Genomic DNA, 27,861 nt, shown 5'->3' with positions numbered 1-27,861 from the left:
AATGCTGTAAAATATATTGCTAATAACACTTCTTTCAGTAGTCTTTAAATATGTCCTTTTATGAAGAAAGCATTAATCACTGGCCTGTAAAAATGACATTCAAATGTTTGCCTAAAATAACAAATTCTTCATCTTTTCTCTGTATTTTTCCACTCTGCTCACAAAATCAAATTTCTATCTTTACAAATATGACATACTTTATAAATTTATAACACAGTCTTACAAAATTATGTGTAATACTAAAATGATTAAAAAACTTAAGATATACCTACTTGTTTCCTTTTAAACCTCCCTGTTGACCATAACCACTGGAAATCACTTTTTGGTAAAGCAACTGTCTACTTGATATATGGTTTTGAGTTTTTTGTCTGGACAGTATAGACACAATATGATTATGATTTAGACTGAGTACCTTAGAAAGACAACAAAGAAAAAATAAATTAGTAAATTAACAGTGTTTCTAAATTGTGACTTCCTCATGCCTAACCTATAAATATAAGCCATTATAGGCCAATCAAGTTCAACATTATTGAAATGTCTATCACTAAGCACTATACATAAATAAAACAAAAATAATCATGCATACCAATAAGACAATAATACAGGTGTGTCAAATCATATAATATGGTAAGTGATTGTGAATTAAATCACATGACAATATGAAAAGTGAATATCAAATCCAATTAACACTCATATATGGAATGTGTGGGCAACAACTTAAGCCAAAACTCTTCCATAATCTGGAATAGTTCCATGGAAATTTCAATTGACTCATCATCAACCCAAACATTAAAATAACAAATTGATTACATGTATAGATCTGCAATTGTGGGACTCCACGCATATCTGTTGACCTCACAAGACCCAAATGTACTGAAAGTTTTGAAACATGAGGAGACTAAATCTAAGATGACTTCTCTGCTTAATTTAGCAGAAGCATATTGGTGGCAAGCAGTAATGGAAATCAAACCAGAAGTAGAGAAAAATCAGGCAGAAAATGAATGTGCCAAAAAACAAAAGAAAGACTATAGAGTGAAGGACCAGATCAGAAGGCAAGAAATGTGGAAAAAGCATAAATATAGCTGCAAGTATAGAAAACTTCTGGAAGAACCTCATGTTGATCAGGAATGAATGCATGAATAGTTAAGGAGAGGTGAATTCAAACCAAGAGATGAAAAGTTAATATTGGCAGCCCAAGATAGTGGGCTACATACACTCTGGTTTACAAAGCCCATTGAACATGTGGAAGAAACAGACAAAAAAAGTTTTGTTAAGCCAAGCTGGAAACAGTAGCACACCTTGTTGCTGGTTGTGACATATTAATGGCAGAAGGACTGTATACAGAAAGACAAAATAATGTGGCAAGACTGTTGCACTGGAGATTGTGCAAACATTATGGTACTGAAGTGGCTGAAAAACACTGGAAGCATGAGCCACAAAGCATCATAGAAAATAATGAAGTTTACATCACATTGGATCACCCGTTAACACCAGTTCAAAAGATAGATGCTAGAAAACCGGATAAAGTGGTCCAAGAAAATAAGACAAAAGTAGCATTTATCATTGAAATCACTACACCCAGTGACTACAATGTCTTGCATAGAGAGTGATACAAAGTCATAAAATATCGGGACCTGCAGGCAGCAACAATAACAGTATGGAAGAAAGATACCCAGACAGTTCCAATAATAGTAGGAGCAATGGGTCTTATAAAAAGGAATCTACAATTGTATTTAGGTATGTTACCAATCCAAGTAACCCCATACAAATTGCAGGAGGAGTCATTACTGGACACATTGCGGGTGCTGTGAAGAACACTTTTGGCTGACATCAAACATTGAAACAATACTAATTTCATGAAATTTATTCGTACTTTGATGTAGGAATGGGGTTCATTCCTATCATAGTATTAGAAACCCAAAAGATTTGGAGAAATAAAAAAGTGACATAAGCTAATTTATCTTAGGTTTACTATATTGTCTTGATTAGGAGGTCTGAACTCTTGGTGGAAATTCCCATGATAAATGAATTGATGATACATCAACAGAAATCTGCAGTTTTTGCCTCAGTAACATACACAAAGGAGCTAATCATTTCTCTAGTCAACCTGGTTCATATGATATACAGTTTGATAACATACACTTGCCACCTAGGGTTCTGAATAACCAAGAAATTATAGTTAAGTACTTTTCATAATGCCAAACTCTTTCATTCACATCCAGAAGATTTGACTGATGGGTCCCTCAAGCTGCTTGTTGGATACATGCTGGAAAAACTAATGCTCCAGCCTGAAGGCCATTTAAAAAAACTATTTTCCCATAACGCTCCAGTGTGTGAAGCTACTTCAAATTAAGTTTGTTGCCAACAACTAAGGCTAGATTCCAAAGCAGTCAGCTTAATAAATAGAAATATCCTTTAGGTCCCACAATATGACAAATTGGAAGGGGGATGGAGGGCAGGTTGTCATAGTGGATGGAAGCGAATGAAAGGATGATCACCATTGTAGTAGCCTTAGCAATATGGGTTATATCCTGCAAAGGATACAACAGCTAGCCAACTGATAAAGGTTCACAGTAACTTCCACATACCCAAACTGTCAGGCAGCTCAAGCTGAGCTGACTGAAAGAAAAGGTTGTGTGCCAAGCCCTTCAGAGTTTCCTTCCAGCAGAGACAGAGTGGGGTTGAGCCCTGAAAGAAACAAAGCTAGGAAAAACTAAAACAGAACTGTCCACACCCTTGCATAAAAAAGCACACCAAAAAACAAGGGGGATGGAGGGAAGAAGGGAGTGGCTACTGCACCAATGAGCATTCTGACAGCTACTGTTATGGTAAATTTCCTAAAACAACTGTACTATGGTTCATCATATTAATCAGTGGTGCGGTAGTAGCCTTAGCTACATGGGTAGTTTATCCCAACTAACTACATTTATGAAGTGGAAGGAGAAGTGTTTGGGAGCTGCTGGAAATGGTCCTAGCAAAGCCTGACCTGGGCCTAGAGAAAAAAAATTAAGCTTATAATGTTTTGCAGAAGTGTGCACAGAGGACCAACTAGCAGCTTCTAAAATATTTCTAGAATCCAATGCTTTCCAAAAAGTTATAACTGAAGCCAGTGCCATGGCAGAGTAGGCTGTGATCCTGCCTAGAATAGCTTTCTTATGGTGTGTATTGCAAAAGGTAATAGAATTAGACAATCATTTGGAAATAGTAGGGTTTTGACACCGATTGCTCCATCTTCTTACCTTCACAAAAAATGAATTAACCCAAAGATCTGAAAATATTTAGTTCTGTCAGTATAGTACTGAAGTTGTCTATGGACATCTGAGGTATGAAGTATCCCATCTCTCTCATTTTTAGGAAAGAAAATGGGTATACAGATAACTAACAAAGTAAACTCAAGGTACCACTTTAGGTGTAAAAGGAGGATTAATTCTCAAAGAAATCTTGTCCCTATGGAAAATGAGATAGGTGGCCTCATCATAAGTTCTTGCAACTGACATACCCTTCTTGCAGAGCCAGAGCAATCAGTAAAACTGTCTTCCATGTCAGCCAGGTTGGCTGGTTCAATTGGAGCAAGTGTTAACACAAAAATAAGATCCCAAGGAAGGGTCGCTGGTTTTCTCTGAAGGCCTCTTATGCAAAACCCCTTTCAAAAACATTTTGACATGAGACTGCATTGAAAGAGGATAATGCATAGACAGACATACTGAAATGGCCAATAAATTAATCTTGATGGAGAAATAAAGGCTATACAGTAGTAACTCGCACAAATATTGTAAAACCAGAGAACAACTAGCTTTGAATGGGTGCTGGTTATGTTGTTGGCACCAACTAGAAAACCTTTTTCATTTGCTAATATATGATTTCCTAGTAGAAAGCTTTCTTGCCTCCATTAGTACCTGCTGCACATCCTCAATAAACAGGTGCTTAAAAGGAATTATGACCCTATCTTCAAGCCAGTCAGCTGAAGTTGATTGATGATATATCAAACACCCCTGTTCTTGTGTGCTTAGATATAGTCTGAAGAAACTTGCGGTAATTGCCCTTGGCCATTTTCAAAGGAAGAGCAATCCACTATTGATTGGGCCAGAAGGAAGTCACCAAAATGATCTTGGGAATTCCCTCTGTATGTTCAAAAGTTCCCTGGATATTAGTGGAAAGGGTGGAAAAGCATAGAGGAAAATTCATGTGTAAGGAAAAGAAAAGGCATTTGTCTTCCAGGCCTTCTTGGATGGAGCTCAGAATCTTGCCAGTTGATTGCTCAGAAAGAAGGCAAAGAGGTCTACATGAGAAACTCCTCACATAGGGATCTAATCTTGGAAGACTGCCTAATCTATTTTCCATTCATGAGGGTCTGCCCTGGTCCTGCTCAGCTTACCAGTCACACAATTTTGCTCTGAGAAAATGTGTAGGATACCTACAGAGTGAGATTGTGCTGTGAAGCTGTATCCCAAACCAATCTGGTTTCTGCCTTGCGTACCAGATGACTGTGGTACTATCTGTAGCCACTTAAAAAGGGGTCAGGAACCAAAGATGGTTCAGAGAGCTGAGTGTCTTGATCAGGGCAAACATATCCTTAATATTTATGTGCTTGCATCTGTCCTTGGTGTCCTAAACCCCCTCTGTACTTTTAGACTTCCTGAAACTGCTTCCAAAGCAAAGTCTGAGGTGTCTGTGGTGACTGACTGCTTTGGAGCAGTACGGGGGAAGGCAAGACCTGGATTTAAGGATATCCTGTTGTCTCTGCCAAATTATTTTTCTTCTTACAAACTCCAACAATGGGATTTGAAAAGATAAAGAGTTTTGGTGCTGGGACCAAAGAGACTTCAGATACTACTGTATCGTTCTCGTATGCAGTCTTGAAAGGGTATCAGGAAAATCATAAATGCCATGAGATGCAAAATCTTGAGGTATTCCCTTGCAGTGACCAAAATGAGTGGAAAACCTTGGAAATAGCTATAGTGCTATTCTTTCCTGTAGAATAAAAACTCTTTGAACTGAAATGTCTAGTTGACATCTGAGGAGCAAAATCTTGGATGAAGGAGTTAAGAAAGACTCTGGAATGTTCTCCTGAAATCCCAGCTGGTATTAAGAGATCTCTCAACTGTTTTTATCTCCTCCCCTCCTGTCTTATCTGTTAACTGTTGAGCCTCGTTTACCTCTAACTTTGGCATAATTAAGTCCTCCATAAATATTTCCATTTGCACTCTTTTTTTCATTTCCACATTTCTCTGCTTTATATACAATTTCATAACATTTCTAGAAATCTATAAAACCTCTGCAGGATCTCTGATTATTTTTCTTGTTATAGGTTCTCCAAGTTTGGTGACAACCCTTTCAACTTTCTGTTGTCTAAGTCTTTTTGCTAAAAGTTTCTGTGCTTTGGAGAAGTTATCAAAAAATAGTTGCTTAACTGCAGTCTTTCTAAACTCATGCATATTATCCAGATATTCCCTTACTTTCTATTTAGCACTCTCCATTTGCACTTCCTCTTCTTCTGTGAGAGTCCCTTTACTGTGCAATACTTTAGCCTTTCTCAACCCCTCTAAATTTATATTACCGCTTAACCATAACTCCTTCTCTTTTATTTCAACCCTATTTTTTACTTTATCACAGTCACTACCTATAAATTCTGAAGACATTTCTATCTTCCCTAATAATGCGCAAATAATTTCCACGACCCATTCCTTAAATTCCTCTCTTAGGTAGGTATGTGCCAGTGTCTTATTTTTACTTCACTACCCTGCCGTTTTTATCTTAGTTTTTACTGGTGCATGGTCAGAAAGTGTTATTGGATGTGTGTCTAAGTTTTCAATTAAAAGCACATGTTCCTATGAAATATAATTTCTATCTAGTCTAGGCTAGTTATTGTACTTTGGGAAATACGTTAATTCTGTCCGAGTTCCTATTACTGAATTCACATCTTCCATACCAAATATTTTCATAATTTTCTTCATAAATCTACACTCTTTTGTTATATTGTTTCTTCTAGGTCCCCTGATACATCCTCACTATAGCAAGTCAAATTCCAGTCCCCACTTGAAAATAATATCCCCTGCTGAATGTTGATTTCTCCCAAAATTTTCTTAAGCTCCAAAACAGCAGTTTAAAGTGGAATATAAATAAATACCCTTGTAATCTTCCTCCCTTGTATACTTTCAGAAAACATTAATTTTAGCCCTAAAAAGTGCACTGGTTATCTTTAAATAAAAGTAAACTGTACACTGTTCTATTAACTGCACTAAATTATTAATATTGCTAGAGAGGTTATCTCTTATACACTTCCCGTAATTTCAAACTTTAATTTTTTTTACTGAACTACATGCCATTTTAAGTTTAAATTTTGCATTTTCCTCAGCAAATAATACTTTGAATTCTTACAATTAACTGCTTGCACTTGCAGACAGCTTGTCTCCATGAAAATATAAGATTATTTGTAAATTTCACTCAGAAAAGAATGCACACCTGCCCAGATATCTCAACTCTACTGCACATTTGCCAGTGGAAAACAAACATGCTAATATATTTGCAGTTGTAAGAAGCTTAGCATTTTCATGGATTTTAACATTTTGTCTTATTTTTATCAACCAGAGGAAAGGTTGTGGATAGCAATTAATAAAGAGTTTCATTTTTTTATCTGGGAAGGGAAGAGGGCAACAGTTATGTGGGATAAAATGATCCTTCCAAGAGAACAAGGTGGATTGGGATTACCCAATTTGAAGGTGTATTTTAGAGCTACATGGTTGAGGCTCTTATACACAACAGAAGCAGAAAGCTATAATTCAAAGTGGAAAGGGGTGATGAAATGTGGGGGGGGGGTTCAAGAAATAAAGTGAGAATGGGATTTTGGATGCAGAGTCTTACGGAGAATATGAATATGATATTCTGCATGGTTATTGATAAAGTAGCATAAAGTATTCTAAGAACCAAACCAACACAGGAATGGAGAAATGAGATTCATAGGTAAGTACTAAGCTAACTGCCCTTGCGAGCCATTTTAAGCCTAGCCAATTATCCCTTGTGAGACTCAAACCCTGCACCTTGTGTTTGTAAGGCAAACACCTTAACCATTAGGCTACCCTCCCAGATTCAACAGATAGGGATGACTGCAATAAGGGGTACACAGAATAGGCAAGAGGAGGCTGACGTGCTTTAGAAAACTGGCATAGGATCCAAGGTACTGAAAGCAAATAATTACAGAGGGAAAGGTAATAGAATGGGAAGAGGCTAAGAATTAATTCAGACTGCAGGGTAAAGATTGCCTCTTCTAACAAGGATTAATATCAGAGTACAGGCAAAGAGAAAGGAATAGGGGGATCCTAAGTGAAAGACCAGCACTGGTGAAGTTTTTAGTAGAAACTAAAACAGAGGCTGCTCTTAAAAAAGGAATAATTAGTACGGCATATAAAATATTGCATGCTAACTATAGGAATCAATCAGAGGAGGTTAGAAAGGATTGGAAAGAGAGACTGTATAAGCAATTCACAAAGAAACAATGGGAGGATATATGTATGGCTCCCAAACATGCAACAAGGTCTGGAAGATTTAGGTTCTTTGCCTGGAAGTGCTTGCATATTTTATACCCCAAACCGACTCCAAATAAATTTTCCTCAGATAGATTGCAAATGTTGGAAGTAAGTGTGCTGGGGAAGAAAGAGGTGACTGGGAACATATTTTTGGGAGTGTAATGAGTTGGCAGACTTTAAAATTTCCCTGCAGACTACTCTGGCAGAAATATTGGGTGAGCAAATTGGTGTAACTAAGGAAATTATTTTTTAAGGTGTAATACAGAATCGGAATTGCCTAGACATAGTAAGACCTTCCTGAGATTAATTCTTGTGGCTGCCAAAAAAGTAATTACTACAAAATGGTAATCAAAATATAAAAGAACCATACTAGAAGTAGATATAGCAAAAGAGATTAAAAAAAAGTACAGTTTTGTACCTACCATAAATGTAGATGTTCGAGTGCTAATACAGCTGCAGTAATCACAGATGGGTTTTCTGCCGTCAGGCGGTCCCTCGGTCGTCCGAATTCCAAAGTCTTGGTCCGGCGTCGGTTGTTGTCGCTTTCTCTTCTGATGTCAGTGAGGCCAGAGTATATAAGACACAGCCGACGCCATGTTCTTCAGTCTTTCTTGCCCCAGATGTCAGGTGCCCCCAGAAGGAAGGCAATACATAAATAATGCTTATATGCATATACAAGCAATGCAATATAATACAAAATCAGTGGTAGCAAGCAAATAAAACATAGCTGGATAACCCAGTCAGGTAGTGTGAAGAGGTTGTTAGGCCCCATGCCTTTACCAAGTGGGGAAGGAGGGAGGGAAACCTGTACTGCAGCTGTATTAGCACTCGAACATCTACATTTATGGTAGGTACAAAACTGTACTATGTTCATCGTGCATACAGCTGCAGTAATCACAGATGGGTAGAGTCCCAAAGCTATGCACAGGGTGGTAGGTACTAGGAAGAACTGGGTTGAGCCAGAATGCCCTGCAAAACAGCAGTGGCAAAGCCTGCTCTTGTTCTGGAATATAAAGGCAGGTGGTAGTGTTTTGTGAAGGTATGTACAGAACTCCAAGTGGCTGCCTCCAAAATATCTTTGGTAGGAACTCCTCTGAGGAAGGCTGTAGAGGTAGCTGTGGCCCTGGTGGAGTGTGATCTGATACCTGTAGGAACAGATTTCCCAGGATAGGAATAACAAAACCATATGCAGTGGCCTATCCACTTAGAAATAGTCTGTTTTGTAACTGGCTTCCCTTGAGCCCCCACAGCATAGGACACAAAGAGTTGTTCTGATTTCCTGAAGGACTTTGTTCTGTCCAAATAATAACGTAGCTGCCTATGGATGTCTAAAGAGTGTAGCAGCCTTTCCCCTTTGTTTTGAGGATTGGGGTAAAAGGTAGGTAGGTGTATGGCTTGATTTAAAGCTACCCTGGATACCACTTTAGGCATAAATGATGGGTTGGTACGAAGGGAAACCCTGTCCTGATGGAAAATGAGAAAAGGCTGCACTGCCATGAGGGCCTGTAGTTCAGAAACCTTACGAGCTGAAGTGATAGCCAGAAGGAAAGCTGTTTTCCAGGACAAATATTGCAAATCTGTTGAGGCAGCTGGTTCAAAAGGAGGCAATGTTAATTTTTCTAGTATGTAATTAAGATCCCAGGCTGGTATTGGTTGCTTCCTTGGTGGTCTTATATTCTTAGCCCCTCTGAGGAACTGTTGTAAGAGTGGGTGAGAAAATAAAGGAGGATCCGTGTTGAATTCTGCAGAAATGGCTGAGGCATGGATTTTTATGGAAGAAAATGAAAGTCCACTGTTCAGCAGCTCAGCTAGATACTGTAATACCTGAGGCAAGTTCAGTTTTCTAGGGTCCTGGCCTCTTTTCTCATTCCAAGAGCAAAACCACTTCCATTTTGCGGAGTAAGCTTTTCTAGTAGATGGCCTTCTGGCCTCCAAAATGACATCCTGCACCTCCTTGGAGAGTAGGGTCTGTTGTGGTGTTAAGGGATTTTCCATGCAGCGAGATTGAGTGTTTTCAGCTGACTGTGAAGAGTTTTGTAGCTGTGCTGAGTCAGCAGAAGAGGCATTAGAGGCAGGGACCAGGGAGGAGTATGTGTTAGGCTCCTCAGGAGTGGGTACCAGTGTTGCCTTGGCCAATCTGGAGCAATCAGTATCATCTTCGGTTTGTCTGTTCTTGCTTTCAAAAGCACCTTGGGCAGAAGAGGCGGAGGTGGGAATGCGTAAACTGTCCATGCTGTCCAACTGAATGAGAGGGCGTCCACTCTCCAGGCCTTTGGATGAAAGGTCCTCGAACAAAACTTTTCCAATTGATGATTCCTGTGGGAGGCAAAAAGATCTATGTCTGGCCTCCCCCATGCTTGGATTATTTCTGTAAACACCTGAGGATGTAACTTCCATTCGTGTAGATCTGTCAAATTTCTGCTTAGATTGTCTGCCAGTATGTTTTCCAATCCCGGCAAGTACTGTGCTTGAAGTTCGATTTGCCTTTCCAGAGCCAAGTTCCAAAGAGTCATGGCTAGTCTGCACAAGGGGTATGAATGTGTTCCTCCTTGTTTGTTTATGTACCACATTACTGTGGTGTTGTCTGTTCTTATCAGTAATTGTCCTGGATGCAGGAAGTCCTTGAAAGCTGTAATTGCATTTATTACTGCTAGCATTTCTTTTTGATTGATGTAAAGGTGCTTTTCCTTTTGGGACCATTTGCCCTGAATGCACCTGTCCGTCATGTGCGCCCCCCAGGCGTAATCTGAGGCGTCTGTGATGATGACTTGCTTTGCTTGAGGCTTGCAGAATGGGAGGCCTGTGTTTGCTTGACATGCTTGAGCCCACCATAGAAATTCCTTTTGCAAACATGGAATTATTGGTAGTATTGTTTCCAAACTGTGACTGTGTTGAGACCATAGGTTTTTTAGGTACCATTGAAGTTTCCTCATATGCAGCTTTGCACATGGGATTAAAAGAATGCAAGATGCCATGAATCCCAGAGCCTGCAGGATTTTCCTTGCAGTAAGCCTGGTACTTTTTGCTAGTATTTCGAAGTACCGAGATAGTTGCCCCTGTTTTTCTGGCGTAAGGTAGGCCATCTGGGTGTTTGTGTCCAAGTTGGCATCCAGGAAAGTTATTTTCTGAGATGGTGTTAGCCTTGATTTCTCTTTGTTGATTGTATATCCCAGAGAAAGCAGTAACCGTGTCACATATGCCAGATGTTCCTGAAGTATGTGCTTGCTGTCCGCTTGGATCAGGCAGTCGTCCAGATAAGGGTAAATTTGTATCCCTTGAAGTCTGCAGTAGGCAATCACTGATGCCAGGCACTTTGTGAATACTCTGGGCGCAGTAGATAAGCCAAAGGGCAATGCAGAATATTGATAGTGGATTGAACCTGCAAGAAATCTGAGGTATCTTCTGCAGCTTTGTCTGATTGGGACATGCAGGTATGCCTCCTTGAGGTCCAATGTTACCAGCCAAAACTCCTTGCCTAGCATGGGAAGAAGCTGCTGTAATGTGAGCATCTTGAATTTTGGTACGAGTAGAAATGTGTTTAGGATGGATAAGTCCAAAATGGGTCTCCAGTCGGTTCCTTTCCTTGGTACCAGAAAAAGTCTTGAATAAAAACCTTGACCTTGTTGGTGAGTAGGTACCTCTTGAATAGCTCTCATGCTTATGAGCTTTGAAATTTGTAGTTGTGCCTCTGCCCTTTGATTTTGTGGCAGGTTTGGCATGCCTCTCATTTTGGAAGAGTGTGAAATTGAAATTTGTAGCCTCTGTTTATAATGTCCAGGATCCATTTGTCTGTTGTGACAATATGCCAATTGCTTGCAAATAATGCTAGTTTCCCTCCCAAAGGTGCTGCCAGCTGAGACATGCTTGGCATGGAAATGAGGGAGTCATTGGGTTTGCTTCCTGTATTGTTGTGCACTGTCTTCGCCACCTCTTGATGCTGGAGTTTGCCATTGTCGGCCTCTATATGATCCTTGTGATTGCCCTCTGCCCCTTGTGCATCTGTATCTACCTCTTTGGGGCTTGTCAGTGGCTGGAAAGGACCAGTTTTTTGAAGGCCAATTTCTGCTAAAACGTGGTGGTTGGACCTGTAAAAAAGCTTTGACAGTTTGCATAGATTTGGCTTTTTCTTCCATTTTCCGTAGTATCTCCTCAGCATTAGTACCAAACAGCACATCCTTTTGTAAAGGAGCATCTAGAAGTTTAGCTTTCACATGATCAGGCAAATTTTGTTCCCTAAGCCAGGCATGTCTGCGAATGACTGATCCTGTAGCAGCCGCTCTACTTGAGGCCTCTAGGGCATCATAACCACATTGTAAGGTGTGTTTACCCACTTGCTCTGCACTATGCATCATATCCTGTAACTCCTTTAAATCTGGTTGTTCAGGTTGAGACATTTTGTTCCTTAATTGTGATAACAGGAACTGTTGATATTTAAGCATATGAAACTGACAATTTAAGGCCCTCATGGTTAGGGTGGCCGAGGTATATACCTTTTTACCCCACCTTTCTAAAGATCTTGATTCCCTTTCTGCAGGAAGTGGATTCTTGGCAGTGGAGGCCTTCAATCCCTTGGGGCCTTGTGAAATGGTTTCAGGGTCAGCATTATGGCTTTTGAAGAGAAATTGGTGAGAGCTGGGTACTCTGTAATACCTATCAGGTTTGACTGGTGCAGGAGGCAGAGAATCCGGGTTAAGACAAGCCTCCGAATAGACATCATCCAGTATGTCCAAAACAGGGGTATAGCCAGAGGTCTGTGTTGAGGTAACAAAAGAAATTCCCTAAGTCTTTTCTTGGAATCTGAAAAGTCTTGGCCTTCCCAATGGAAGTGTTCCCTCAAGGTGTGCAAGGTTTCCCCAAAGGAAAAATCCTCAGGAGGGGATACAGAAGGAATGGACTGTTCTGCATCCGAATCCTCAAAAGGAGAGTAAGAGTGTTCCTCTGCATCAGAATGTTCTGATAAAATGGATCCCTGATCAGAAGAGGGTGAATCTTCCTCCACTCTGGGTCTCTTGTCTGGAGGGGGTTGAGAACCTCTGATAAGAGTAATTAAATCCTCAGCCATTTTAAACATCTGTTTTTTAGGCATGGGACCTGGGGATGGGCCCTGTGCAACAGGCCTCGTGGGATGCCTGGCTGCTTTGGATTTAGTAAAGGCCTTAATTGAAAAAGAAGATGAGGGCCTAAATACACCATGGGTGGAGGTGGACCTGTCCACATTAGTAGGCTCAACATTAGCAGAGGCTTCGGTTGTAGTCTGGGAAAGGGCTGAGGTCCCAGCGGTCTCGGGTACAGAGGACACCGCCAAAGGAGTGTCGTTGGTAGTCAGGGACTGCAAAGGCGTCTCGCTGAGAACCGGACCACATGTAGCCTGTTTTGGAGTGGTGTCGGCGGGGACCGCGGTCCTCGCGTGTCGGTCCTTTTCCTTGCGTTTTTTGGACAAAACGGTAGTCGGAGTGTCCGACGACATTTTATAATCAAAAGCTTTACCAAAGTAGTGCTGGGCGAACACCGCCCGACGCTTAATAGTGCGTTTATTGAAGGTAGCGCAAAAGCGACAGCCCGAGACGTCGTGGTCTGGGCCCAAACAAGGTATGCAGAAGGAATGGAAATCCTTATGCGGTATTTGCTTCCCACAAGAAATACAATTATTAACTTTTTCTGACATCGGTCTGAGGCAAGAAAAGTTTCCCCAACGGGGTACTTAGCTTTAATGAAGACTTCGGTTTCCAAAATATTCGTAATTCAGGAGCTGGCCGACCGGCACTTGCGAACTGCTTCTGCTTCGGGCACCGCGCGGCAAAAAAGACTGAAGAACATGGCGTCGGCTGTGTCTTATATACTCTGGCCTCACTGACGTCAGAAGAGAAAGCGACAACAACCGACGCCGGACCAAGACTTTGGAATTCGGCCGACCGCTTGACGGCAGAAAACCCATCTGTGATTACTGCAGCTGTATGCACGATGAACATCTAGATCTTTACAAAAACATAGGAGCAAATTACACATAAAATGGGAATTCTGGGCACACTATACACAATGAATAAAACAGCAGTGTTTTAGAGGAGGAATGAGGTTTAAGGGAAGGTAAAAATTGAATGAGCTATGTAATGTTTGATGGACAATGATTATATAGAAGATTATAAGCCATGCACAATGTTTGCAACTGAAAAATATGTCAATATGGTTTATTTTCATTAACATACATGAATATGTATGTATGTATGTTGTTTAGAAAAATAAGACCAAGTGAAGGAATCAAGCTTACAATGCTTTGTAAAAGTATGCACTGATGGACAAGTTGCTGCTTCTAGAATCTAAACCTTTTCAAAAAGCCACAAATGAAGCCAAAGTCCTAGAAGAATGGGCCTTGACCCTGCCTGAAATAGTTTTGTTGTGGAGAGTATAATAAAAGGTAATAGCTTTAGACAACCATTTAGAAATAACCTGCTTTGACACAGGTTGCACCTTCTTACTTTCACAAGAAATAAGCAATTGATTCAAAGATCTGAAAGACTTAATTCTATCAAGATAGTACCTGAGTTGTCTGTGAACATCCAAGGTATGGAGTTTCATTTCCCCCCTCATTTTTAGTTTCAAGAAAAGAAAAGTAAACCCAGATTCCACTGTAGGCATAAAAGGACTATTTCTTAAACAAATCCTGTCCCTGTGGAAAAAGAGCTATGGTGACTCACCATAAGACAAAGGAACTCAGCTACCTTCTTGAAGAGGTCAGAGCAATCAGAACCGTTTTCCATGCTAAAAACCTGAAGTCAGTCAGATCAGATGGTTCAAATGGAGCAAGTCTTAGCATCCCTAACATAAAATTAAGACCTCAAGGAGGGGCCACCGGTTTACTTGGAGACTTCTTATGCAGAACCACTTTTAAATATATTTTAGCATTGAAAGAGGAGGATCCATGGGCAGACATTCTGAAATTGTTGATAAATATACCTTGACAGAGGAGTAAGAAAGGGCATAGAATAGTAACTCACACAAATATTGGGAAACCAGTGAACAATTAGCCCTGAATGTGTGCTGGTTATGTTGTGGGCACCAAGCAAAAAATATTTTCCACTTACTAATTATGTTTTTCTAGTAGCAAGTTTTCTTGCCTCCATTAGGATCTGCTGCTCGTCTTCAGTTAACAGGTGCATAAAGGGAATTAAGACCCTATCATCCAAGCAGTCAACTGAAGGTGGTTCAGGTCTGGGTGTATCAAACAACCCTGATCTGGTGAAAGCAGATCCAGTCTGTGAGGAAGCTTGTGGTAATTGTCCCTGGCCATTTCCAAAAGAAGGGAGAACTACTGCTGCTTGGGCCAGAAGAGGGTCATCACAATAATCTTGGGAAATTACTTCTGAATCAGCAGAAATACCCTGGATATCAGCAGGAATGATGGAAAAGCATATAGGAACATTCCTGTCTAAGGAAAAGAAAAAGCATCTGTCTTACAGGCCTTCTTGCATGGAATCCTGGAGCAGAATCTTGCCAGTTGATTGTTCAAAAAGGAGCAAATAGGTCTACTTGAGGAATTCCCCATGGATCTATCAAATTTTAGAAGACCATCTGATCTAGCTTCCATTCATGAGGGTCTGCACTTGTCCTGCTCAGCTTATCTGCCACACAATTTTACTCTGACAAATCGTAGGATGTCTGTAGAATGAGACTGCGCTGTGAAGCTATATATCCCAAGTTAACCTGGGTAGTCTGCAAAGGAGGTATGACCTGATTCCCCCTTGCATGTTGATGTATCATATGACTGTAGTATTTTCTGTCACAACTTGAAGAGGTCCCAGGAACCAAAGATGATTCAGAGGGCTGAGTGCCTTAATCAGGGCAAGCATATATATTTTTTATATTTATGTTCTTGTGTTTGTCCTTGATGTCTCACACACCTTACACTTTCATCCCTCCTGAAACTGCTCCTCAACCAAAGTCCAAGGCATCTGTGGTGACTAACTGCTTTAGAACAAGGAGAAAGAAGGAGAGACCTGGATTTAGTGATATTTGCTTTCTTCACCAAATGATTTTCCTTCTGACAAACCCCAGCACTGGGAGTCTTGCCACGGTATCATGACAGTCATAGATGCCATGCGACCCAAAATCTTGAGGTAATCCCTTGCAGTGATCCAAGTCTGAGTGGAAAACCTTAGAAATAGCTCTAGATATAGGTCTGTTTTTGCTGTGGAAGAAAAGCCCTCTGAACTGAGGTGTCTGACACCCCAGGAACACAATCCTGTGAGGGCGTCAAAACAGACTTTTAAAAGTTCTAATGAAATCCCAGTTTGTGAAAGAGATCTCTTAGGAAAGAGAGATTCTTGACATTTTGAAAAAAGACTCTGCAAAGATAAGCAAGTCATCTAAATATGGAAAAATGTGTATACTCTGTAGCCTGCAATGACTTATAACTGGAACTAGACATTTTGTGAACACTCTTGGTGCAGTGGTTAGTCCAAAGGGTAAGGCACAGAACTGATAATGTAATCCAGATACACAAAAACATAAGAAATATTTGAAGTCTGGATGAATAGGGATGTGATGGTAATCATATTTTAAGTCAAATTACCTGGAATCTTGAAAGAGGAAGAAGAGGTAACAGGTTTTGAAGTGACATCATTTTAAATTTGGCCACCATCACAAACAGGTTTAGGAAAGAATGATCCAGAAGTGGTCTCCAAGCATTCTCTTTCTTTGCACTAGGAATATCCTTGAATAAAAATCCTTTCTCACCTGGGAACAAGGAACTGGATCAATCACTCCTTGGAAACAAGAGAATTTGATTCAGAGGATGAGGAATGACCCACTGGAAAGAAGGAATTTACTCCCAATGCCATCTTTAACCTTGACTGATTTTCAGAACCCATTTGTCTGAAACTATCTGCTACCAACCAATGAAAAAAATGGAAATTCAGACTTTCTGGAAGAAAAAAGGGGCCAGAGTGGGAGGGGTAACAAGGTCTCTTGAATAATTATTCTGACTTGTTGGATTGTCCTTGGTTTTGGGAGGTTTGGGACTTCTTTTTGGAACCCCCTTGCTATATCTTCTTAAAAGTCTGCTTATTTGAATTTTTGTTGACACTGTTTATTCTGTTTTTTACCAAACCCGGATGAGGAGATTCCTAAGAACATCTGAAAAAAATTAGAGATTCCCTGGATCAGCTTGCTCCTTTCATCACACTTTTTATCACCTCTGCAGCAGACAGGCCAAACACTAAATCTCTGTTTAAGGGTGAATTTAAAATATAATTTTTAACATTATCTGGGAGGTTTTGAGAATGCAACAAAGTAAACCTCTTCAAAACAGTATCAGTGGCCATAGCCCTGGAAGAAGAATCAACATAGTCACTGTGCAATAAAAGAAATTAAGTTATTTAAAGCAGATTTTTCCTCACATGAAGAAACTGCAGATAAAACATTTCTCATACTCTTGCAAGTAGAACAAACATATGAGCCTGACGGTTCAAAATTCTGTAAATCAGATATGCAGAAGTATACATATTTTCCCATACTTTTCAATAATTTCCCATCCTTATCAGAAAAAGTAGGATTGGAATTGACTAGATGCTTAGCAGCAATGGGATCAACTGTTAGGTCAGGTTTGAGAATAGTGTATCTTCTTTTTCTTCTTTTGACTTTTTCCCAGTTAGGGGTCACTACAGCGAATCACCTGTCCGCTCATGACTGGCAGTGGAGTTTTTACAATGTCGAGTTGCCAGCCCGGCGCCCAACCTTCCAAAAGAAGCAAATACTGAGGAACTTTATACATTCTATCTAACTTTTAAGAGACAGCTGGCTATCAGGAAAACTGCAAGCAGTATTATACACATCCTCTAAAGCAGACAGAACAGACAGACTGGGTGTAGGATTTGGAAAATCCTTCTGTAACAACTCAGTATTTTCTGAGGGACTGAGAAACCTCTCAGTGTTCCCCCACTGAAAGCACTGGCACATTCTAGCAATAGTCTCAGGGAAACAGAACACCCACAGGGAGAATCAGAAACTGAGCTCTCCTATGAGTCTGAATCAGAAATCTAAAGAAAAAATCTTTGTCCATCCCTGTATCTTCATGTTCAGATGTATCCCACTTTCTTTTACAATAAACTACTTTACAAGAGAGATCAATAACCTGAATTAAACCCTTAGCCAGACCCAGTGAACTACTCCTAACCAAAGAAATTTGTGGAGGACTAGATACATGCTTGGCTTTCCATTTCTTTTTGACAGGAAAAATAGCCCAGACATGTTACTAATAGCAGCAACCGCTTCCTAAGGAATTGGTACAACATTTTAACACAAAAGGGAAACCTTTCCTATTCCCCCTCCCAGGACCAATAAGAATGACTCTCCTTGCCCATTAAAGGGGACGTCAACAGCTGTATAAGACGTGGCTAACCTCCGATCCATACTGACTGCAAGTGCTTCATCACAGAGATCCATAGTAAAAAGTGAATGGTCTCAGGTACAACAAATGGCCAAAGCCGAGTTACCGACCTACAGCTGAGGCAACCTGCTAGTCTGCTATGATGGTAAAGGCTGTTTGCTGAATTTTTCCTTTTTGTGGTTGGAAGAAGGATCAACCATGGGATTGGCAGTCTGTTCCATAGTCTTACTGAAAATGGTGCCTTTTTTCCTGGGAAGACAAGCATCAAATATACAAATGTTATTTTTGACAGAAAAATCACAGTAAGAAGCACTTTAAAACGCTATGCTAGCGACACAAAAGTGAAGTAAACACAACTTCCCCACAGAAAAAAATTTTCAGTTACTTTACACCACTTTTAAACTGGCAGGAAAAATGAATGTTCCACTTAAAAGTATATTATAGTCTTGTGACAGTCCATTAAACACAGCACTCCTGGCTTTAAAATAACTTTCCTGAAGAGGAAGGTGATAAAACAGAAACAAAAATAAGAAAATGGAAGTTTTTTCCCCAAAGGGAACTTATCAGCCCAGCAAAGGAACAGAAAAAGCCAACCATCAATCCTCAAAAGTCTACGAGGAGCACTCTCTTCAGTAGCAGTAAAGCTCTGAAGGCCTTTGTGCCTAAGCTTGTCTTTAGTCAGCTCAGTTTGAGCTACCTGGTGGTTTCGGTGCTACTTAGAAAGCATGATTTTAGAAACTCTTAACCCAGGATTAACAACTGCAAAAGAAACAGAGTTGTGCATCTTTCATGAAGCGTTTTGCTCTATGTTCAAAGGGGGAGCCACCACTGATCCCGGTAAGTATCGCCCTATTAGCCTGATGAGTCTGGTCTGCAAGGCCATGGAACGTATCATCATGGAACTCATAAACAAAGACATTGGTAACCTCCAAACTCTGGATCCCACCCAGATCGGGTTTGTGAAAGGTAGATCATGCCACCTGAACCTGATCGACTTCTTGAGGCAGTCACCAAAGCTGTAGATGAGGGTAAGGTGGTTCACACAGCCTATCTTGACCTCACCAAGGCTTTCGACACCATCCCCCATTCTGGAATTATAGTTAAACTCACTAAACTAAGTATAAATCCCTACGTCAGAAGATGGGTTGCCAACTGGCTCACTGATAGAACCCACACTGTAAAAGCTGCACACTCCAAATCTGACCTCAAACCAGTGACAAGTGGAGTACTACAGGGTTCAGTCCTGGGACCTCTCCTGTTTGGTATCTACTTCTCTGAAGTACAGGCTAACAAAGGCGGCCTATGGCTAACAAAGTTCGCAGATGACTGCAAACTAGGAGCCATACTAGAGTCCCAAAGTTCGCAGATGACTGCAAACTAGGAGCCATACTAGAGTCCCCAAATGATGTGGAAATCCTACAGAAGGTCCTCGCTGAGACAGATGCCTGGTGTCAGAGTCATGGCCTCAAGCCCAATGCCAAAAAGTGCATTGTCATCTCCTTTGGTAAAAACTCTGTACCCATGAACTACTACATAGACAGCAGTCTACTTAACACCGAATGTGTGATAAGAGACCTTGGGACCCAGGAGGACAGTAGTCTGTCCTTTGATAGTCACATCGCCACAGTAGTCAGGAAGTCCTTCTACGTGGCACACCTCATCATAAAAGGGTTCTCAACCAGGAAAAAAGAAGTTATTGTTCCCCTCTACTCAACACTTATTAGACCCATTATAGAGTACAACGCCCCTTTTGGAATGTACCTCACAAGACATCTGCAGCAGCTAGAAAGGCCACAGAAGTATCTCACAAAGAGGATTACTGGCCTTAAACAGATGCCCTACACTGACCATCTCAAAAAACTCCAGCTTTACTCCATAGCATATCGCCTACTCCAAGGTGATCTCTGCCTAACATATAAAGCTATGTCAAATCCAGAGCTGTTGGACATGCTACACCTAAAGAAATCCCAATCCCTCAGAGCTACATGCTCTAGGGACCTAAACCTTGTCACCACAATAAACAGGACATGCTGGAGGGATAGATTCCTGTCCCAGAGACTTTCCATACTCTGGAACAGGCTACCCATCCATGTCAAGCAAAGTTCTTCATTAGCACTCTTCAAGAAAAATCTTGATGAGTGGATGGGAAATAGGAAATACACCTCGGGGATCACTTCTGTGTCTCTGCTCGACAGTGGCACAGGAAAATAACTTTCTTGGGTGGCGTAAACCAGGGAACTTTGCTGTCTAGGCTTACGTAGGCCCTCGGGCTGATAGCCTAGTACCTACCTATGAACCTATGCAAGTAGAATCTACAGTGGATATAAAAAGTGTACACATCCCTGTTAAAATGCCAGGTTTTTGTGATATAAAATAATGACACTACAATAAATCATTTCAAAACTTTTCCCACCTTTAATGTGACCTATAACCTGTACAATTCAATTGAAAAACAAATATGTTAGGAGAAAAAAATATATAAAAAATAAAACAAGTGCAATAAGCTAGTTGCATAAGTGTGCACACCCTTAAACTAATACTTTGTTGAAGTACCTTTTGATTTAATTACAGCATTCAGTCTTCTTGAGTAGGAGTCTATCAGCATGGCACATCATGGCTTGGCAATGGTTGCCCATTCTTCCTAGCAAAACCGCTCCAAATCTGTCAGATTGCTAGGGCATCTCTTGTGCACAGCCCTCTTCAGCTCACCCCACAGATTTTTTATTGGATTTAGGTCTGGGCTCTGGCTGGGCAATTCCAAAACTTTAACTTTCTTCTGGTGAAGCCATTCTTTTGTTGATTTGGATGCATGCTTGGGGTCATTGTCATGTTGAAAGGTGAAATTCTTCATCTTCAGCTTTCTAGCAGATGCCTGAAGGTTTTGGGCCAAAAATGACTGGTATTTGGAACTGTTCATAATTCCCTCCACCTTGACTAAAACCCCAGTTCCAGCTGAAGAAAAGCAACCCCAAAGCATGATACTGCCACCACCATGCTTCACCATGGGGATGTTGTTCTTTTGGTGATGCAAAGTGTTGTTTTTCTGCAAAACGTACATTTTGGAATTGTGGCCAGAAAGTTCAACCTTGGTCTTATCAGACCATAACACATTTTCCCACATGATTTTGGGAGACTTGATGTATTGTTTTGCAAATTTTAGCCGGGCCTGGATGTTTTTCTGTGTAAGAAAAGGCTTCCATCTTGCAACCCTACTCCATAGTCCAGACATACGGAGAATACAGGAGATTGCTGTCACATGTAATACACAACCAGTACTTGCCAGAAATTCCTGCAGCTCCTTCAATGTTGCTGTAGGTCTCTTGGCGGCCTCCCTGACCAGTTTTCATCTTGTCTTTTCATCAGTTTTGGAGGTACGTTCAGGTCTTTGCAATGTCACTGTTGTCCCATATTTTCTCCGCTTTTTGATGACTGTCTTCACTGTGTTCCATGGTATATCCAATGCTGTGGAAATTTTTTGTACCGTTCTCCTGACTGATACCTTTTAACAATGAGATCCCTTTGATGCTTTGCAAGCTCTCTGTGAACCATGGCTTTTGCTGTAGCAGGCAACTGAGTAACTGTCAGAAAAATCCTACTAGGTCAGCTGAACTTTATTTGGGGTTAATCAGAGTCTCTTTAATTAATGACATGTGTGTACCCAAGAAGGCTGCTGTAATTAAAACAAAAGGTGCTTCAACAAAGTATTAGTTTAAGGGTGTGCACACTTATGCAACCAGATTATTGTATGTTTATTATTAAAATTTTTCCCATAACAGATTTGTTTGTTTTTCAATTGAATTGTACAGGTTATAGGTCACATCAAAGGTGGGAAAAGTTCTGAAATGATTTATTGTGGTCTCATTTTTTTATATCACAAAAACCTGGCATTTTAACAGGGGTGTGTACACTTTTTATATCCACTGTAAGTTGCTTATGTACATCCAGGGTATACAAGATACCTTTACTTTTATTTGAATGATCTGGAAAAAAGACTGAGCACTGATTCATGAACACCTACAATAACTGTACACTAAGGATACACGATCAGTATTCATGAACATCCCTACCACATTTTTTGCGCTGTCTATTTACTCAGAAAGATTATATGAGTGTAAATATACTCCACACTTTGTGGTAACCTTTTTGAATTTCCCTTAATATTTAAGGCTGCAAGAAAATCAGTAGAAAAACTAAAATTAGGAGGAAGAAGGTTGGAGTTAAGCTTCTGTCGCCTATTCACTCAGAACGGTGTACACTTAGTGTATAATTAATGTAGGCATTCAGGAATCTGGCCCTGAGAAATGAGTCAGCTGATTTAAGTTTGCATTAGAAGCCACCTTTTGAAGAAAGGAAAGGTTAGTACATGGAGGTGCTCTGCCCTTGTGGAAAAATAAATAAGGAAAGAGAAAGTCAGACACTCATCTGGTAGAAGTAACAGAAACCAAGAAAAACGTTTTTCCAGTAGAGAAATGTCAAGGTTGCACCATATGTTGGTTCAAATGGTGACTCAGTTAATACTTCCAGTATGAAACTGAGACACCACAGAAGCTCCAGTTCATTAACTACAGGTTGGAGCAGGAAGACTCCTTTGAGAAAGGTCTTGCAGAGCTTATGAGAAGCCAAGGAATGTGCTTCATAGTACACATGAAAGTTTGAAATAGCTGCTAACTGCACTTTAATAGTAGAAAAAGATGGAATCTGAGTCAGACATGTTAGCCAGTTACCATAATATAGTCTTGATTTATTTTGTATTCTGATTTCTTCCCAAACCCTCTTAAGATATCCCATAACTTCTATAAATTTTCTCTATGTCTCGCTAATGTGCTAAACACATTGTCTACATAAAGTGCAATATTTTTTCTCTATTCTCCCATTGATAGTCTCTCATATTAGATATCCTTATTCTCTGGTAATGGATCTATATAAAGGGCAAACAGCTGTGGGGAGTGGGGTATCCCTGCCTAGTTCCTCTTTTTATATCAATTTCCCTTGACAACATTGCTATTATTTTCACTTTTGCTTTAGCTCCTTCATATACACCCTTGATCATCTTTTGTTATTTCACCAGGAATCCACTTTGAATAGTCTGCCCAACCTTATCAAAGGCCTTCTCCAAATCTAGGGAGATTAAAGGCAGTTCCCGCCCTTTCATTTGTTTATCTTGCATTTGTAGAAAAGTTCTTTTCAAGTTATCTGTTATTCTTCTTCCTCCTACAAACCCAGTTTGATCTTCATGAATTAGATTTGGTAGCAGCTTCCTTAATCTATCTGCATGTATTAGCCTGAAACATTTATAATCACGGTTTAGTAAAGTGATTGCCTGGTAGGAAACTAGTACTTCTGGATTCTTACCTTTCTTATATATTATATTTTACTGTGATCACAGCCTCTTTACATGACTTTCGAATGGCTCTCCTTCCTGAATAGCATTAAACAGCCATCATCCTACTACTATATCACTCTTGTGAATCTCCCAAAAACTCCACTGATCACATTCATCACTACCTGGACATTTTCCTATTCACATCTTTTCCCATGCTTTTAGTACTTCTTCAGCTTTTATTGATTCAGTCAATGTCATTGTTTCTTTTTCCACAAGTCATCTCATATTTCTCTAATCCCACCTCCTTTCTTCCTCTTCATTTGGCCTCTCCATGTTCTCTTCTGTTTTGTAGATGTGTGTTGAGTGAGCTTCTGCTGGACCTCCATCAGACTCTTTTCACATGCTGCAAGGTTATTTTGGAGATCTCTCCTCGTGTCTCTATTTTTTTGCCATATTTTTAACAGTATGACCTGTTCTTCCATAATGCTCTCAGGATCATCTTGCATCCCTGATGATAACTTCTTTTTCCTATGTGGTTTGGAGGACATTCAAGTCTTTCTTTATACCTACTCATTTCTATTACTTTGAACCACTTTTTTTTCCTGGGACTTCTTTAGCAGCTATATGTATACGTAGCACCACAGATTTACTACTTTTCAGCATGGATTCATACTGGAAGTTGCCAAGCTTGGCCTCTTCTGAGCTCCAAAATCCTTGGAACCCCCTCCTCCAACATCGTCCCTCACCCCCAGGAGGATGTGTCTGTGGTTACAACTGCCATAAGTGACTGAAGAAAAGCGCCTTCCCAAAATAAAGTTGGGAGGGTCAGCAACCATTACAACTGTTTCATGCAAAGGATGGTTGTGATAATTGGGGTTGAAAGATGCTGAAAAAGCTGAGACCACTGAGCCTATAAAAGCTACTGCAGAATTCCATGTGAAAACAAATGAACTGCAAACTCAGAATGGACAATGCCATCATTCCTAAAATTCCAAGAACTTGGGTGACTGTAGGATAATCAGAATGAAGGAGAACTTTAATGGAATTCCTTAATATGTGAATTGTCTCGAGTAAGGGACACTATGGCAGTCACTGTATCAATGTGACATCCAATTTATTAAACGGTCTGTACTGAGGAATTGATTTCTTGTGATTTATGGATATGCCCAAAAATAGATAGTGTTGCAGCAAGTAGTCTCTAGCATTAACTGATTCCCTTGTTGGGGCATCTAGGAATCATTTATCTAGATATGGGAATAATAGGATCTCTTATAGCCACAAGATGCGCTGCCACAACCATGCACTTGGTGAACACCTGGGGGGCTTTGGTGAGCACTAAGGGTAGAGCCCTGAACTGGAAATGGCTATCCTCCCATGTGAAAGTGAAGGAATCTCCAGGATGATTTGGCTATTTTGATAAGGAGATACACATCCAGCAGATCTACAGATCTACACAACACACCTTTTTTTTTTTTTTTTTTATTTTATTTATTTTGCATTTGGTTACCAGGAAAGTCTGACTGGACACAAGTCCTTTTTCAGCGGAGGCCCGGGGAGAAAGATTCATATATAGGAAACAGTACATAGTACAATAAAAGGATGGTATACAATAAAATGAAGGATACACATAAATTATACACAGATACTAATACATACAATTTACAAGTAAGGATAAAGCATCATGATCCAAAAACTTTGAGAACATACAGAACAATTCCAATATCATTTGTCAGAGAAATATAGAACAATTCCAATATATTACATGTCAGAGAACCAAACCAAAGGCATTACATAACTCCCACTTGTTTACAGAAGGGAGAGAACTGTGATCACTTCAGACACTGACTTGGAAGATCGAGAGGGCTCCCCCCAACAATACCTTTCAATCTCTTAGGACAAGAAGTCTGGACAAAGGAAAAAAAATAATGAGGAGCAAAGGCCCAAAACTAGAGACATACTTTGTGTTTTCTTTCTTGGAACATTCCGATTCCTCAGAAGACACTTTATCTACTGAGTAAAACAGAACTGGGAAGAACTGCACATCTTGTTGCTTGGTGTGATACACTAATGGCAGAGGGACTGTATACTGAAAGGCATAATAATGGGGCACGACTGTTGCACTGGGGATTGTGCAAACACTACAATATTGAAGTAGCTGAGAAGCATCGGAAACAACCGACAAAGCATTTTAGAGAATGATAATGTTTACATCACATGGGATTACCCATTATCAACAGTTCAAAAATAGATGTTAGAAAACCACATATAGAAGTCCTTGAAAAGAAGACAAAAGTAGTATTGATCAATGAAATTTCTGCACTCACTGATTATAGTGTCTTGTGTACGAAGAGACACTATCATAAAATACCAGGATTTGCAGGCAGAAATGATGGCAATGTGGAAGAGGGATATCCAGACAGTTCTGATGGTAGCAGGAGCAATGGGTCTCATAAAAAAGAATTTACAGTCATAATTAGATATGCTACTGATACATGTAATGCTATATCAATTACAGGAGTCAGTTCTGGGCACAATGCAAGTGCTGCAAAGACCACTTTTGGCTAACATCAAAGACTGAAACAATACTAATTTCAGAAACTTTAATCATACTTTCACTTAAGAATAGGGTCATGGTAGTAGAAACCCAAAAGATTTGAAGAAATTAAACAGAAAATTGAGTGATGTTTTTGAGACCCAGATCTCTGACCCACTGATGCATGATGGGGCTGAGACAGAGATGAGAGGGAGTCATGGGGGGATGTCAACGTTGAAGTCTGTGTATCTGTCCTCACTGGAGAAGAAATGATCTTCCCCATGACCTGGAAAGCTGTGCCAACCTTGGCCAGATCTGAGGAGCCTACCTCAGTAGCCAGATCTACCCTTTCTAAAGGAGAAGTGGACAGCACTTTGAAGGGCATCCCTGAAACTGACAACTGAAAAGCCAAATTCTCCAACACTGACAATGGAGCCACATGAGAGAGCTCCAAAGACAGCTCCAAAAACACTGCCTTGAGGTAATTGTCCAGAGTCCAGAAACCAACTAGTCTCTAGGAGTCTCTATATTAAGTGTTTTGGATCAAATCCATAGGCGCCAAGTGAGGAACTCTGGCCAGTGCCGAAAGAACAGACCTCAGGTCCAGAACTGGTGCAAAGACAAGTACTGGAGATGGAGCTAAGATGGGATATGCTGGGCCATCCCTATCTACCTTAGAGTGAGAGAAGGAGAAGGGAGGACCACTATCTCCAAGTCTTCAGGAATGCCGAAATTATACGATCCAAACCTGCTACTGAGGTACTCCTGAAGGACCTAAAGGAAGAGGCCAAAGGGGATTGAGAGGGTATGTACGACCATTCTCCCTCTGACAAGTTGAGAGGTTATGTATGACTGCTCTCTCTCTCTGACAAAGTCCTACTTAGAATTCTCTTAAAGGATTTATCTGGTATAACAATTGGCTCAGATATGGATAGCGCGAAAGAAGAATGTGAATGTGTTGTGTCAAAGGTGATGCCAGCTTGGTGTTCAGAGCCATAGGAGCTGAAGATTGCTCCTAATCTTATGCCTTGAATTTATGGGGCTCACCTTCCACTGATCTGAGGTTTTTAGCATGCTTGTAGTTTTCATAATTCTTACACTTACCCAATGACTTCCTGGGCTTGTCAGCTTCTGGATAGGGAAGTAACAGCTCCTTGATTATTGGTTTATTTTTTCTGTCAGAAAGGGCATGAAGCCCAAATTCCTTGCAGACGGAACTCCATACACAACTCATGGATGTCTTTAGGTGGAATCTTATGGTCACACTTCTGGCATTTCTTGAAACTTTTCTCTGTCAATTGCTAGAGGGACAAAATCACCAATACACAAGCTAAATTGAATTACAACTCCTCAAAAATACAGCACTCTGAGACAAAGGCTAAAGGTCAGGGACTACAAGTCCAAACTGTAAGACATACCCAATGGAAATACTGAGCAATTAAAGGACTAAATCCTAAATACTAACTTTCTATCTTTTTTGTTTTGTTTTGTTTTTTAATACGAAAGAAAGAATTAAGTAAATGGTGACAGCAGGAGCCAGTGGGATGCCGAGGAAAGGAAAGTTAAGAAGAAAGATTTCTCACAGACAGAAAAGTTACTAAAATAATTAAAGTATGCAAAACATTTAGAAAATTAAGGTTCTGTAACTATCCAATAGAAAATAAAGAAGAAAAATCTATTAGCTTTGCCAGGGCAGTAATCCACGTCTGAATACTATGACAACAAACAAGCTCTGAGATAGCTTCATACACTGGGGGAATTATGAGAAAACATTTTTAAAGGGGCTCGAGGCTGCTGCACAGATTTTGCTGGCTCAGATCCAACAAGCAGCTTGAGGACCCATCAGTTAAATCAGACAGATGGGATGAACAGGATTCCAGAACTAACTGTAGCTGTCAAATAGGGCCCCATCATTTTTGTTCAACCAGGTCTTGGTTACTAACAAAAGTTCCGTAAGTCAAGCCAGATCAGATATTTTAGTAGGCTTGCCTTTATGAAACTGTCATTAAATAAGACAGACAGAACCACCAGAAAAATATCCCATATAAAAAAGTTTCCTATACTCAGCAGTGTAAAGTGTCTGACTTTAAACTCATCCATT

At 40.3% G+C, this 27,861-nt stretch overlaps 1 protein-coding gene across 1 annotated transcript in view; it reads right to left on the bottom strand.

Moving 5' to 3' along the window:
* LRRC9 (leucine rich repeat containing 9) overlaps nt 1-27,861 on the bottom strand; it is a 3,097,114-nt gene that overhangs the window by 683,277 nt on the left and 2,385,976 nt on the right. The window contains exon 26 of the mRNA XM_044073581.1: nt 273-412. Within this exon, the coding sequence (XP_043929516.1) occupies nt 273-412 (140 nt within the window). The remainder of the gene's footprint in view (nt 1-272; nt 413-27,861) is intronic.

The sequence above is a fragment of the Protopterus annectens genome, chromosome 6.part0 (assembly GCF_019279795.1).
Source record: "Protopterus annectens isolate FY-2018-M chromosome 6.part0, PAN1.0, whole genome shotgun sequence".
NCBI lineage: Eukaryota > Metazoa > Chordata > Ceratodontiformes > Protopteridae > Protopterus > Protopterus annectens.
Note: the sequence above shows the minus strand (reverse complement) of the source record. Positions and strands in the feature narration are given on the sequence as shown.